This window comes from Lissotriton vulgaris, chromosome 8 (genome assembly GCF_964263255.1).
Source record: "Lissotriton vulgaris chromosome 8, aLisVul1.2, whole genome shotgun sequence".
In the NCBI taxonomy this organism is placed as follows: domain Eukaryota; kingdom Metazoa; phylum Chordata; class Amphibia; order Caudata; family Salamandridae; genus Lissotriton; species Lissotriton vulgaris.
Genome location: NC_141696.1, coordinates 994857299 through 994872597, shown reverse-complemented (window position 1 = coordinate 994872597; position 15299 = coordinate 994857299). Strand labels below are relative to the sequence as shown.

The 15299-nt window shown below is 42.6% G+C and overlaps 1 protein-coding gene across 3 annotated transcripts in view; it reads right to left on the bottom strand.

The window, feature by feature from the left end:
• The window catches only part of TBC1D4 (TBC1 domain family member 4), a 664791-nt gene that overhangs the window by 45187 nt on the left and 604305 nt on the right, over nt 1-15299 (bottom strand). For all 3 annotated transcript variants that reach the window (XM_086934887.1, XM_086934888.1, XM_086934889.1), the window contains one exon: nt 12007-12165. In XM_086934887.1, the coding sequence (XP_086791013.1) occupies nt 12007-12165 (159 nt within the window). The remainder of the gene's footprint in view (nt 1-12006; nt 12166-15299) is intronic.

The window sequence follows — 15299 nt, the reverse complement described above, 5'->3', positions numbered from 1 at the left end:
AAGGTTGAAGATATTGCTCAATACAATGACTAAATTATAATAAGAAGGACAAGGTTACCAGGCGCTCACTGCACAAGTTGAAGCTATAAACATAAAACATGCGATTTGCGGCCTACTAAAAGGGTCTGCATATCTTTGGCTTTTCAAAGAGTAAAAGTTCCAAAATATATTTTAACCACATAGCTGCTGTGGGGATTTTTGCGCTGTGCTGCAAATTGCGATTCTGGTGCAGATATGACGAGCTCAGCTCGTCATCAGCACACGACACCCGTGGGTGATGACGAGCTGAGCTCGTCATCAGCAGCGAAAGGGTTAAAGAAAATGTGTGTCAATATTTACCTTTCACTTAAGTGATCAACAATTTACATTTATGAGAGTAAATTAAATTCCACTGTCTGATTCAGAGCATCAGGACTGGTGGAATTTCCCTTTGTAAATGCCCTTCATGAATGTAGAAAGTCTCCTGCTCTGTTAGACTTCCCACATTAGTAAATAAACAAGCATTTGCAATGCAACTGGTCTCCCATTTGTAAAAGTTAGAACTTTTGGTGTTGAAAATGGCAATGTTTTTTGCTTTTTTTGCATGCAGTGGTCCCAGGTAAACATGGGCTGAGCTGAAAACAACGAAAAAAGCTAAATTTAAATACAACAGGAAAAGTTTACGTTGAAAGTTGGTTTTGAACATGCTTTGTTTTTGGGCAAATTACTTAATCTCGCAATAACAAACTGTAAGCCGAAGAGTGCTTTGGATGGGTGATAATGCGGTGCAGACTGGGGAAGATAAGGCAAATTTATATTAAAAACCGCTGCTTCTGAATGGCCAGTAGGGCTGGGGATGTGAGAAATCAAGCATCTTAATACGTCCGGGATGAAACCAATTTTATACCAGTGAAATATTAATTTAAAAACTGCATTTGTGCCTGTTAGGTAGGGCTGGGTATGGAGTAGACACTTACAAGGCTGCAACAGGATAAATCACAGGTTTGTGGTGTAACAGATGTTGGAACTTTGGAACAGAGTCGAGTTTTAGTGTTGGCTTAAAATGCTGTTGTTTTAGGCAAATTATTTAATCTCCCCGTGCCCAACATAATTAAATGTGCCCTTGTACATTGTAACTGGTGCTTATCTAAAGCGCTCTAATACCTTGTGTGCAAGTTCACAGGATATACAATTACCTACAAAAATTAGACATAGGGCTAAATCCGAAACATGCACTTATCAAGAATTCACATATAATATGCAGCGTCTAGCAAATGTATGAATCACAATCAATTGTAAGCAGAAAGGTGCTCTTAAGCTCTTAAGCAAAAGCCTTGTTAACTCAAAAACATTAATTTTCTCGCAAGGTCCAGTAAAACGAGTGAATCACAATAAATTGCAAGGGGAATGGTGCTTTTAAGCGATAGCCTGGTTAACCACAAAACATTAATTTCTATAAAATACGCAGAATTTAAAAGCAACGGTGAAAAAGTCACTGCAAGTGTTGGTTTTGAATACTGAAAGCAATTCAAGATTAACAACCAACCCAACAGGCACACAGAATCCCAGCTATACACAGGCTGAGCTAAAACAGCGAAAAAAGAAAAATGAAAAAGAAGTGCTTCATTAACTTTTGCGCGAGTTCACAAGATATAAAACTGCAAATAAAGTAAATGGGCTAAATACGAAACAGGCACTTATCAAGCATTTACCTATAATACGCAATGTGCCGCAAAAGGCCAGTCAAATGTGTGAATCACAGGAACATTCGAAGTAGAATGGTGCTTTTTAGCAAAAGCCTGGTTATCCCAAAAATATTAATTTTCTTGCAAGGGTCAGTAAAATGTGTAAATCACTGTCAAAGGTAAGCGGAATGGTGCTCCTAAACAAAAACCTTGTTAGCCCGAAAATATTAATTTTCTACAAAATAAGCACAATTTAAAAGCTACGGTGAAAAGGTGTTGGCGAGTTGGAGACCAAAATCAATCCAGGACTGACAGCCAGTCCGAGGGGTGCACCGAATCCCAACTGAAGATGGGCTGAGTTGGAAACAACGTAACTCAAACTCTCGCAAATCAGAGGCTTATTGCATTGCAAATGCTTGTTGACATTTGAGACAGAAGTGGCAGCAGCCATAGAAAGGCAGGGACCGTGATGCCAGGCGGTGCATTTCAAAAGCAGGAGGAAGGAGAAGGCGCTGCAGCCAAAGCAGACCTCGGTCATTGAATGCACAGCAAATGTGGCAAGATAAGAGCAAGATTTACAGCCCTATTTACAGAGCTTTGTAAACCATAAGCACCGGTCTCCAGTGTACCAGGTTAAAGAAAGAAATTTTGCTCACAAGCTCGGAGTAACAACACATGTAAAAGGGGCAGTCCTTGAAAATTGGCAGAGCTTTAAAGCCCATATCCTGAATACAGCATGTCTCGCAGAGACAGCGCAATCGCTGCCTATGCGAGACCTAAAAAAGCAGAAGCTTAAATGTATACAATGCATGCAGTCATCCTGCACACTGCAGTCACTAAACACAAATATGTAGGCTTAAGGGCATTCAGGAAAAATGTGAGGGTAGTTTTCCAACCTCGCACACAAGTTAAGTTTCATTAGTAGGTAGGGGAAAGGATTTTTAGCAGAAAAACTATTTTCAAAATGGAGAAAAATATTTCATGGTGATGAAGATTTGTGCAACATTTATTGATGCAGAACATTTAATTTGGTAGAATTCTACATGAGTAAGATGGAGTACTGATGCAAGCCTAAAGAGCTCTGAGATTTCCAGTACCATACATGATCAGCGCATCCAGTCCTGGTTATTTCTTTACATTTGGGGGTGTGTATTCTTGTTTACCCCACTGCAAGATCAAGAGCTTCTCCCAAAGAATTCATTTATATGGATGTTTGAAAGTTCTCATTTTTTTCTATTTTAAACTATCACAGATAAGAGGGATGGACCTGGGATGTATTTTAGTGGCTGAGGGGGTGACACACTTGAGTTGCAGCCAGAAACTGTGCTGTGGAGGTTATGTCCACCCCCAAAATGAAGAAAATCAATCCCTGCTATGCCGCATTTAGATTGCTGTTTGAGGCATGAGGAATAGATATGCACTGGTGGTCCACCAGTGGGCCAAAACTGCAGGGTGTCGGGGACATATCAGAACGGGTATTATTAGAAGAAAGAAGTATGAGGGAGGTGCGGATAGATGATATAGCAGACGAACACTGTATGATCTGTGCTGAAATGCTACAAGAAATATGAAATCCCGCATTAGTGGACTCTAAACCAGAGAGGGCGGAAAGAAGTCATCAAAGTCCTTACAGCAGTGAGAAATAATAATGTTTGGCCTGACTTTGGGAAACGGAGTCGTTTCTGAACCTGGATGGTAATGGCTCCACCTAATAGGATGAGCAGGTAAAAGAGAGGAGTAGACTTTACATAAATATTACATTATTAATGGAAATTGCAGTAAGTGCGCATTGTTCAATAATATTTTGAGAAATGTCAACAGTGAATTGCTCATTGTGTGATACGGGCATGTTGTAAGCTAAATTGTATTTGTATTATTTTCTGTATTAATTGGATATTAAAATAATTTTTTTTACTAGAAAAATCCTTTTTATCATTTTTAAACTGTGCTTGACAATTTAGAGTTATGCAAGTACTGCAAGGCTGTTGCACGTTACTGTCTCTCGTCTTTTCACCTAAGAGGGCTCCAGACAAGAGATCACAGAATAGTGGTTGCAGATTTTTAGGTTTCACCTTTTTTTCCCCAAAACTGTTGATGGCATCTCTGTATTTTTGTTTTTGTGTAAAATTGATGACAGAAGCCTATTTTATTTTTCTTTGATTAAAAAAAAACGATTCGACCTATTAAAAAAAAAAAAGGAGGGGTGAGGCTGACGGACTGGGCCATGGACCTTGAATTCCTGGCCACTGACCTCCAGCATGAGCTCCTTTATCCAGGCCCCGACCCTACCTTGTATGACACGGTCAGTCAAACTTCACATTGAGCAGGTTTTGTAGATTTAAAACTATGGTGCTCCACGTTTCCTGAATAATGAGTGGAGAGATATTTAAAGGACCCCACTGCGCCTAGAGTTGTCCCCATCTGCAGCAGGAAATAATCAAAATAGCATGGGCTCTGTTGGTTGAGTGGTGACCCACAGAGCCCTTTTAGGGTCTTTAGAAGATGGCAGGTTGAATTACCAAGTTAAAGTGCAGGGTGAAGTAGCACATGCAGAGAAGCATGAGAAGTGCTACAGTAGACAGAAGAAGTTGGAGGAGAGAGGTGGAAGAGGACAGGCGCTTGGTCACATATCAAGGCAAAGTTTCTGCATTCAAGCCAATGAAACGAAATGGAGCAAATGGTGCAAATAATAAATGTGTTCAAGGGAGTTGTGAATTAAAGTGAGAATTCAGGTTCCACATGAGAGTACTGTCCAATGAGCTCGCTGAGGAGATCTCCTCATTGGAAATACGTCTCCAGCAACAGAAAAGAAGAATAGAGATGTAGTAATAGGAAAATAATTATTTTGCCACAGGACATAAGTACATACAAGAAGAACGAGAGACGGGTTAAAGCTATAATTCTTTGACTACCTTCCTACCAGAATTCTAAACACAGGATGTGTAGGTTATAATAAAAATAATAATTGTCGATCACTCTGGTGCTAATTTCAATGAGTTAGATAAGGCAAGCACAAACTCTAAAAAAGAAAATCAAGAATTGAGCAGTCACCTCCATTATTCGACCGAATGGGGGAATTGAAAGGCAGGAGAATGTTATGACAGTAACTAATGTATGGATTCATAGTATAATGTGTTTCAAGAAAGTGATAATCTAAAAAAGGAGGTGCACAGACTTTCAAATACACACATTAACTGATCTGTGAGATTGCAGAGGAACAAGGGAAATAAAGTAGCGTGGTACCTAACCAGAGGCGCATAGGTGACATCATACACTTGTTTGTGGACCTCTGCAAGGAGACACAGCTATGATGAGAGGGCCTTCAGAATACTGGAAAACGCCTCTGAAGATGAATATGGTAAGGTCAGCGTGGCAGCCTGTTGAATAACAGTGGAAAGATACTACCCACTGGCCACAGCCAAGCCAATCCTGGACACTTTAGAGAGTGGATAGAGTATGGCAAGGGGAGAAAGGCTACTTGCACACAAGCATTTAGTGGCAGCTGAGGGTTCTCGCTGAAGGACTTATCCAATGGTCTACAGCCCAGGGCTTGGGTTGAATGGCACTAGGCATGAATAACAGGCATTTGCAATGCAAATTGGTCTCGCATATTTGAGAGTAAAAAATATTGACGTTGGCAATGTTTTTAGCTATCGTAAAAACAATTTGCGAAAACATAAAATGAGGGGCACTCCCAGTGGCAGCAGACTTCTGCTGTTGTTTGGCAACACTTTAACGTGCAGCCTGGTAAGCAGGGGGCTGAGAAACAACACCCCTGTGGCGCGGGAGTGGCGTGATTTGGCTGGACTGATTCAGACATTCACTGAATAGAAGTTTGCTCTTTCTGTGCACAACTGTCCTGTAGAAAGGTTGTTTAACAAGTTTAAGGAGATCGTCCCAAACAAATTGAACAGTTTTCGCTCTGCGTTTTGATAGCACAGTTGTGAAAAAAACCTACTACTAACAATATACACAGAATGGGGTTGGATCCAATCCTTTGTTCTTAAAGTATAATATTTCTTCTTCAGAAGAAGCCCTGCAATTTCTTTTGGCACAACTCTTGGAATTGGCCCGTTAAAAAAAACTTTTTAAAACAATTTTTAAACATCTTTTAGGTAGGATTTTAATTATTGTATTTGCCGATCATTATTTTTAGTGTAATACTATTTTCACAGTATAATCAATTCATGGTGTTAACATTGCTTTGTTAAGCTGATTGCAATGAATTCTATTGAAGTATTATATTAGAGCTGCACTTTTGCTCCTGCTACAGTCCTTATATTGTCGCTAGGGGTGTTGGATCACTTAAAAGCAAAAGAGGATCTGGAGTCAGAGGATATTGCAGAGCACCCATATGCTGGTGAATAACAATAATGCTTCCATTTAAAATGTCAGTGTCTGTTTGTTTTTAGCGCAGGTTGCCACAATTGCTTAACAAAGGAATCGCCTTTCGTGTATTAAATACTTTTCAAAAGTTTTGAAAGCGGGTTGTGCTCTCAAATCCCGTCGACAAACCACAAACAATGTTCACCATTCAAAGTGAGCCCTGGCTGGACCCTGCAAGGCAGCTCCAACAAAACGGAAACTGAGCACCCGTCAAACAATCCAGAAACATAAAGCTGCGAAGCCAAGTTCAAGGATGCCAATGGTTATTTATTGTACAATTAAGTGGCAGCATGCCTCTTAAGCATAAAACCTAGTGCGTTTCGGCTCCTATTCCAGAGCCATGATCACAAGGGTGAATAATTACCAATCAGGTAACTAGTAGTTTAAATGCACAACGTAATGCGCATGGTAGTCTTTCAAAACTCCAATACCAAACATGCACTATCGGTAAAATACAAAATATGTAAATCACCGTTCCTCTAGATTGGAACCCGCATATGGATCAGGTGCCCGTATCACTGAAAATCACCCTTTACGCTATAGAAACAAGCTTGGTTCCGTGGCCGCGAAAGTGTAAGCAACAACACAGAACAGATGGCACCCTGCGTGCCCCTGCTCGCTCCCACAAGCTGCAGGCCGACACGCGCACGATTGAAGGTCTGGAGGGATTGCAAGAGGCCCTCTCCAAGAGCAGGGCATGAGCGCTACACTAGGCGAGACCTAAAAAGCACTAGGCATGAATAAAAGTTCCTTGCTATTCCCTTTGCTCTTTACATAACTGCCATCCTGCTGCCTTTCTCCTGGCTTCTTCTCCACTAATCATGTTCAGTATTGGTTAGCACATGCAATGCCTTTCTATTATTGTTGTAGACCTGTAGACATCTGTTCTGATATATAACATTTAAAAATGTAAAAAATAAATAATATTAATGTTAAAAACAAACATAAATGTCAATTTGTATTTATTTTTTGTAGCGTGTGGGCTCTATTTATTACTTTTTTACTTCATCAAACTGGGTGCATTATTTGGAAATCCTGCATTGCTCGAAACTTTCAGAAAGGCAGAAATGCTCATTAATCAGGTAACCCCATACTTTTGCAAGTAGATCACGTAAACATAGAAAATGAGATCAGTAGCAGAAATACTAAAGTACACTTACAGTAATTAATGTCACCCATCGGGAAATTAAACACTTGCACTAATGTGTACTATTTCCCTTTGTTAGAAAGTGGCAGAAGTAGAACCCGGAGCACCTGCCTAGGTGACCTCCGGCCTCCGTTCCCTGTCCTAAAACCTCTTACCATGGTGACCATTTTTGTATTCCTGCACAGAGCAGAAACAGTCTGCAAAAAGCATAGCAGGTCAACTCAGGTGGTCTGAAACCAGCTGCTGTGAGTCTGCCTTCAGCAGCCAAACGAGGTATGGGAACGGGCATATACCTGACCTGCAAAGATGACCCATCACTATCACCACCTTGGTAAAGAGTCAGGGCGCCAATTTCATTCCGAAAGAGCAGACTGTAGATTGGTACTGTGTGGAACCTATCATAAAACACTATCTCATGTGCATGTTTAGTATCGGTATGTGGAAAAATAAATGCATCATGGACGTCGAGGGGAACCACCCAGTGTCCAAGCTTCTGAGCCAACAGAACCTGCATAAAGGACAGCATCTTGACATTGACCTAGCAGAGGAACGCATTCAATAAAAGGTAGGTGAGAAAGGACAAAGCCCAATGTCATTCCCAGGATCAAGAAATTAACAGGCTTAACATGCCTGCCTAATCTCGTGTTCAGTGACCAGTTCATGGCTCCTTTGCTCAACAGAATTGAGACTTACTGGTGCAGAAAGCAAACATAATCCTCGTAAGTGGTCTAGGGGACAGGGAATTGGTGTGGGAAACTACTGGAAAGGAAGAGCAGCTCTACCAAGCAGTCCATCATTATGGTCTGCCAATCGAACAGATAAGACATTTGCCCACCCGATGCATGTGCTTATTTGTGAGGTACCTAAACAAGTTTTGAGGGTGGAGTGGGAGAGGAGTATGAGAAGAGAGAAGGCTGATGGTGACAGTGAGCCACCACACATTCTGTACTGGCGTAGTAATTGGTTTGGCTGCAGTCCTTGACAGGGAGGTTGGTACTGTCAAAGGGCGTTGAGCTGGAGAATCCACAAAACCTGCGGTACTCTCTGTGAAACCAACATTCAGGTGACACCAGCCCCAGGGAAGGAGCAGAGCCTTCCCCCGCTTCAACATCTTAAATTGCCAAAAAGGCAAGAGCCATCAATCAGTCTGGCCTCATCACCTGAGGAAAATCCTGAGGACTCAATAAGGCCTATGCAAATTGGAGAAAAGGGGCCCTAAATCAAGAGTGCCTCCAAGTCCACCATAGCAAATACTGATCAAATGGTTTGCTTTGCCGCATCCTGCCCATTGCGTAGAACCTATGCAAAGGGGACTTGCAATAGGTCTGGGAGACTTGGCACGACCATCTGAGCCATCTCCTACGGTGCATGTGAATACCAAGAAAGCAGGCAGCTCACAGTCTAATCTTAACTGAGGATCACATTTTCTTTCCCATAGCCTAGAACTCTTAGACTAGGATATTTCCAGGGTTCTGCTTCAAACAGGATGCTTGCACCACAAACTCTCCAGGTAGGGATGGGCAGAAAAGTTATTGGGTCCCTAGAGGCTGAAGTGATGGTGGCTGGTGAACTGACAAATAACTGCTGGGGCAGAAGTTAATTTGTCCCAAGCAAACCGGATGAGTTCTTCAAGGTCTCACTGAACGAAAGCAAGGGCTCTGAGGCAGAAGTGATAGATGCACAATCCCCGTTAAAATATTTGGCTTCTCCTTCTCCATGGTCTAGGGTAGCTTCAGAACGACAGCCCTGTCTCCAACAGGGATTCCACAAGTAAACTTCTTGAGAAGTATCTAGCCAGCTGGCATGTTGTAATGGCAGATAGTCCCCAGCATCTGTGCATGCAGAACGGTGAAGGTTACCCGCCTCACAGCTGTCATTGTTGTCATGCTGAACAATGTCAAACATCTGTTACCATCAAGTCTGGCCCAAACAAATTGTGCTTGCTTTCAAAGTACTCATACCTAGTAGGAGTCTATATTAATCTTGGCATTTGGAACGCCATCAGATGGTCTTAGTTTTGAAAACTTCACCACGCCGTGTGATGGTCCTGAAGAAGGTGCCAGTAGTGTTGAAGTCAGCACCAGTGTTGGCTCCAACAAGGGACCAGCAGCAAACCAATCACAAAGGAGGGACTGAGGGATTTTTAGACAGGTCCAGCCTACATGCCCTAATAGTAGTATAGATACAGAAGGTATACTGTTCCTAATTACGAGACAAGGGAAAACTCATTTTCCGTGGTCATGAAGTGTAGGAGGATGAGGATTTCTCCTCTTGGAATATAGGGCCCTCACACACCCGGTAAGGTGTCATGCTTCGTCATATGGGCTGCTCGTCAGGTCGGCGCTGCAATACCTGACGGGTTCTTTGGCGTAGATCTTTTATTCCAAATTGCCGTTTGGTGCTGTGGGGTGAGAGGCCTGATCAGTGTGGATTAAAGAGTGGAGGTATATAACCTGAAGGAAATTTAAAACAGGTAAGGGAGTACCAGCGAAACTATTTTAATCATCAATGGGTCTCCGACCCTAATTAAAAGAAACAAAGGGGTATTTCTGAGATTATGTCTCAGGTAGGGCGCTCTATTGTGCGATCAACATGTTTCTCACCTAGTTGTTAATCAATCTGGTGTCGATCCGTCAGGACCTAATAAAATAAAATCTATCTACAAATGGGTGGTTGTATGGTGTGATCTACCTTTTTAAACTAACCTAACACATGCTCTGTGTAGCACCTGAAAGCATATGAACAACCTGGTGAAGGAATAAAAACAATTATTAGGATCTGAAATTCCAGTATAAGCAAGACTCTTGTGTTCCCTGTGTGACAAGCTCACAGCACACAGTGGTGATGACTAAAAACATCCATAACGTGAGTGCCATATGGGTGACTCTCACAAACATTTTATCGTGAGGATTACAAAGGCATGTTTGTTCGAGTGCAACCATAGTTGCAGAAAGAAATGATGAACTCACCCAAATTGGGTTTCTCTATCTACTTCATCGATACCTGGCAGGTATCTCACAAGGAATTTCCTTGTGGGCTGCGTGGGTTGTGGATTAAAAGAATGGAAAATTAGAGCATATCACATAAAATATGTGATTTAGGTATGTGTCAAATGTCAATTTGCCTCAATCTGCTGATTACCCGTTACCTCCTCGTACTAGAAAGTGAATCTTTCACGCACAACAAAGTAGACCATACCTGCACCGGAAAGCTCTTGCGATCCGCCCTCAAAGGATGGCAGCTAAGCGCCTTCTTATTTATAACATTTTATATAGCGCTAGCTAGACCCGTGGGTATCAAAGCGCTTAACATACACAAAGAAAAAGAAAACAAGTAGGTTAAATTACCATGCCAAAGCCAATGCAGTGTCAAAATGGCGTGGACTGCAGTGATGAATACAGCCTGCTGTGTTTGTCTTTGTTTTTTCACGTTCTGGCCATATCACCGAGCAGCTTCACTGTTCGTCTCACCAGAAAACAAGCATACCCCCTCAAGAGGTCTCGCTGCGCGAGCACTGCTGCACACTGCAACGCAGGCGCAAGACCTAAAAAACAGGCTACCGTCTCATATGGCCCCAAAGAAACCCTAATTGCTTGGAATGTAGGTATGCATGCGATTTATAAAATGCAAATTATGCAAGAAAAGTCATTTCAGCGCTGTACAAGAGCAGGCGATTACATACAGCAAGGGGTCACCACAATAAAGAGATACAAACGGTGAGATTATGGGAAAATGCACGTGGAGGGGGAAAGAAATGTTGCCTTCACAGATGTATGCTAGGTAGACTCTTTCCTAATAAATGTGTGTTGTGTGACAATGTCCATGTTTGCCACTTTTGGACAGTTCAAAGACAACCTAAAATATTTCTGTTTATTTTTAAAATATTTAAATTTAAACCAACTTGATCAATCACTGTAGGAACTCTCTTCTCTATTCCTTAGTCAATGGATACAAACATTTCTTCTTTAGCTCTATTCAATGCCTACTGCAAATATTGAATATGGCTAGGCAAGGAGCCGCAAAGGTGCTTGTAGGCTCTACACAAAAACCTAAAGAAAGTATTAGATACTTGCCTTGTGAGAAATGCATTGTTTATAAGCTGTTCCTTTTAAACTGCTCCCTTGTAGCCTGGAGTCTAGTTTGAGCTATATAAAATAATTAAATAAACATCCTCTTCTAAATGTAATAAAACATCTGGTGATGTGTAAGAGCCAGCACATCTAATATGTGATTTTTATGAATGTAAACCTTAAGAAATAAAGATATCCCTAAGCCAGGGACACCCCTACTTGAGAAACAACAGCCCAAGCCTTCTGCTGAAGCCCCTCAATCTTCTGAACATGCCATGCCACCCACAACCGTTTTATCATTTCCAACAGAAACTGACCAATAGATTGCTTTCCTACTGCTAAATCCACCCTTACCTCTCCTGTTTTTTGCCTTTCCCTCTCTACCAGCCCCAATGTACAATAATCAAATAGTCAACTACTGAAAATGTAACCCACTCTCATACAACGTGGTTAAGAAAGGTCGCCGATACCCATGCGGCATGGTCCATGCTGTAAAAAACATACGAATAACTTAACTGTGATAGCGCAGCTCCTTTACTCTTTACAGGCCGGCGCGCACAAGTAGTGGTAATTACAACATTGTATAAGGCTGCAGGAACCGCACAATGCTATTACAGAGACTACACACAGGGCAGAAGGCTAACACAAATGACATTTTTCCTACATCGCCAAGTAACAATAAGGGTCATCACTTCATCACATAGCACAAGAGGTCTGTGAAGCATAGGTCAAGACATACCAAGATCTACAAGGATAGCATGTTGCTGAGCTGTCAACTGCTTCAGCAGCTCCTTGTAGGAAATGTCAGGCGGGGACTGCTTGTTTGACAGTCTGTGTCGAAGGCGGTACTGCATAGCTAGGAACTGCCATACTTCTCCCCGACGACTTTTTGGTACTCCTGGAAGGTGGGACAGAAAGAAAACACACAGTAAAATATCACAGCATCAGGGCATGGTCATGTATAAAGAACATGATGATAATGGAAGTAGCAGACTCCAGTAACAAATAGGTGTTCATGGTATAGTGATTTGTATAGTCACAATAGGCTCAGGGCCTTATGACAACTTTGGCGGTACTCCAGCGGCGCCACCACCATGCCGCCCACTGGAGGACTGCCAAAGCTGTGGTGCGCCTGCCTGACTGATTAAGAGTTATATCCTGGTCGGGGGGGGGGGGGGGGGGAGTCTCACGGCAGTGGGCTGTTAGGCTCATTGGAGCGCATAACATGCAGCCTGCCGTCGTAGAAGCATCTGCATGCTGGCCACTCCATCCAGGAAGTGGGGGTGCAAATCCAGGGGGCACGTGTTTTGCCCCCCCCCACCCCCCATGCACCCCCAGGCCCAGGAGAGGCAGGGGGCACTGTTAGAGCTCCCTTTGTTGCCTCTCAGCCACCCTTTCCATAGTGTGTGTATGTGTGTGTATAGGCATTTATATAGCGCACTACTTACCCAGAGGGTCCCAAGGCGCTTCGACCGCTGCAAAACCCTTCCTGGCTTCCCTGAGAGATGGTCCCTTAATGGGTATCTCCAGGGTGAGACCAGGCATCCCCGGCGGTCTGGTGGGGCTGTTAGTGAAGATGAGGCAAGCTAATGCCCAGAGTTGCCGAGTGTGATCGCTGATCAGAGTGGGCACCGAGGCGAGAGAATTATCGAGTCCGCTGACCCTGGTCCAGAAACCTGCCGCGCCGGGAATCGAACCCTGGTCCCGGGCCGTCCTCTGCTCTCGGGTCTGCCGCCTCTAACCAGCGAGCCACACTACTTCATACTTCATAGTGGGCTCACCGCCATGAAAAGGGCATTGAAACGTCAACTCAGAATATGCTTGGTGGTGACAGCAGTGACCCCGCCAGCATATTCGTGCTGGTTGCAGACTGCCAGACCGGCGGGATCCTTGATCTCAGTGGAGCCAGCGGTCTGACCGCCCCACACGTAATACTGCAGGTGGGCCCACAGTGTGGCGGTAAGTGAACCACCACCACGAGTATGGCGGTCCCATGGACCGCCGTACTCGTAATAAGGCCCCAAATGTCAACTCAAAAATAAAGCAATTGTCATACACAAGCATCTTTTTAAAACAAGTCCCTGTGGAAGTTGTCCAGATATTTATGACTATGAGAAAATGAAACTGGTCAGGCAGTAGAAGGTTCTCCTGCATAGTTACTATAAAAAGACCATTGCTGTCTAACATTTCACAGAAGAGATACATGGGTCTCTAATATAAATACAAGAACATTACTCATTATTGAACTTTTAAAATTCACATGAAAATGAACCATAGTAATAGTTTTACAAAATTGTATGCACTGGCTAACCATTTTTTTTACATTAGAAATAAAATGTAACCTTTTATAGGAGAATGGCACTAAACATGGTATACTGTGAGTGATCCGTCTCCATTAGTTCTTCCCAAACACACTTCTCGATTGCAGCACATCTACTTAACACAATCTTCATGTTCAGACTCATCTCTATTGGATTCCTATGCCTTATTCAGTTTGTTTTTAAACTAGTTTCAATATAAATGGATGCCTGCATAAAAAGTACGTATTTACAGATGTCGGTAGAGGCCGCCAGAACAAAAACAAACTTTTTGTAGTGTAGTTGCAGCTCTCCTGCATACTGGCGGAAGGTCCCATAATGAAGCTGCGTGACGAGCGACTCATATGAGATTGTGCGGGACAGGAAAATATGTAGGTCCAATCCACCACTACTTGACTGAGTGACAGTCCAGAGTGGGCCACCAAAAGCAGAAATTATTCATGTCAGCTCTGGTACTCCAGCTTCCATATGAGCTGCAGGCAAAGAGAGTGCTGCTAAAAAAAAAAAAAAAGGAAAAAACTTTTGCACAATTGGTTATGTCAATATATTAATTAACAAACTTAATATAAAATTTAATATCTATAATCCTCCTTCCCTTCCACTTGAAATAGCCCTGTGTTTTTTGTTTTTTCTTTATCTCCTCCTCTCTTTTTGGCCATGATTAAAGGTCTATATACAGATAGGACGGGAGCACAGAAGGGGTGCTATCTTCTGGTATATCCAGATAGATAGAGTAGGGGTTTCCCACGGGTGGGGGGAGGGTTCTGGGGTGCTTACGGGAGGGGGGCAGGGGGGAAAATGTCTTTAAAAAGTCCTCATTTTTTGCTCAGTTCTACTTTTTATGTCCTTGTTGGAGAGAGCCATATATTCTATGGCATACATTAGCTTTAATATTAAGGGTTCTTTTACGCTAGGTACTGGTTATGGGGTGATGGGGTGGATGTTCCTATGGAGAAGATAGGAATTCTCTCCTGGAATATAAATGGCCTACGCACTAGTCCCAGAAAATGGAAAATATTGCAGTATTTGCGAGACTCAGACGCTCAAATTCTTGTACTCCAAGAGACCCATCTTACAGAGACTGAGATCACCTCTGTTGTTAAAAAAAATAGATGGGTAGATTTTTGTGTGTCTACTACACAATCTCTAAACTCCAGAGGCGTGGCGATCTTCTTCAAAAAATCTTTAAAAGCAAGGTTAATTGATAAACTCGTAGATCCAGGAGGTAGATGGGTAATTGTTTCTGTGACGGTGGCAGAGGCTCCGATTACAATAGTAGGCTACTACAGGCCCAACCATGATGACCCCTCGGTATTGAATACGGTATTTTCTCACCTGCTTGCGTATCCGGAGCCCACGATACTGGCTGGAGATTTCAATATAGTTTTGGACCCTATACTGGATAAATCCCCTACTAATAGATCAGTAATCCCCTCAAAAACAAGGGCCCTTTTACTTGACAAAATGAAGGAATTTGGCTATGTAGATATTTGGAGATTAAGATCTGGGCTTCAACAAGGTGTCTCATTTCAAAACTATAAATACCACCACCAGTCGAGAATAGATTATATCTTAATCAGTCAGCAACTAGTTAAACAGGTACAAAACATCTCTCATCTCCCATTCCATTTTTCCGATCATGCAGCCATCTCTCTAGAACTGGGCGGGCTGCTGAAAAATACACCTAAAGTTTGGTCATTTGACCGTTCATTAC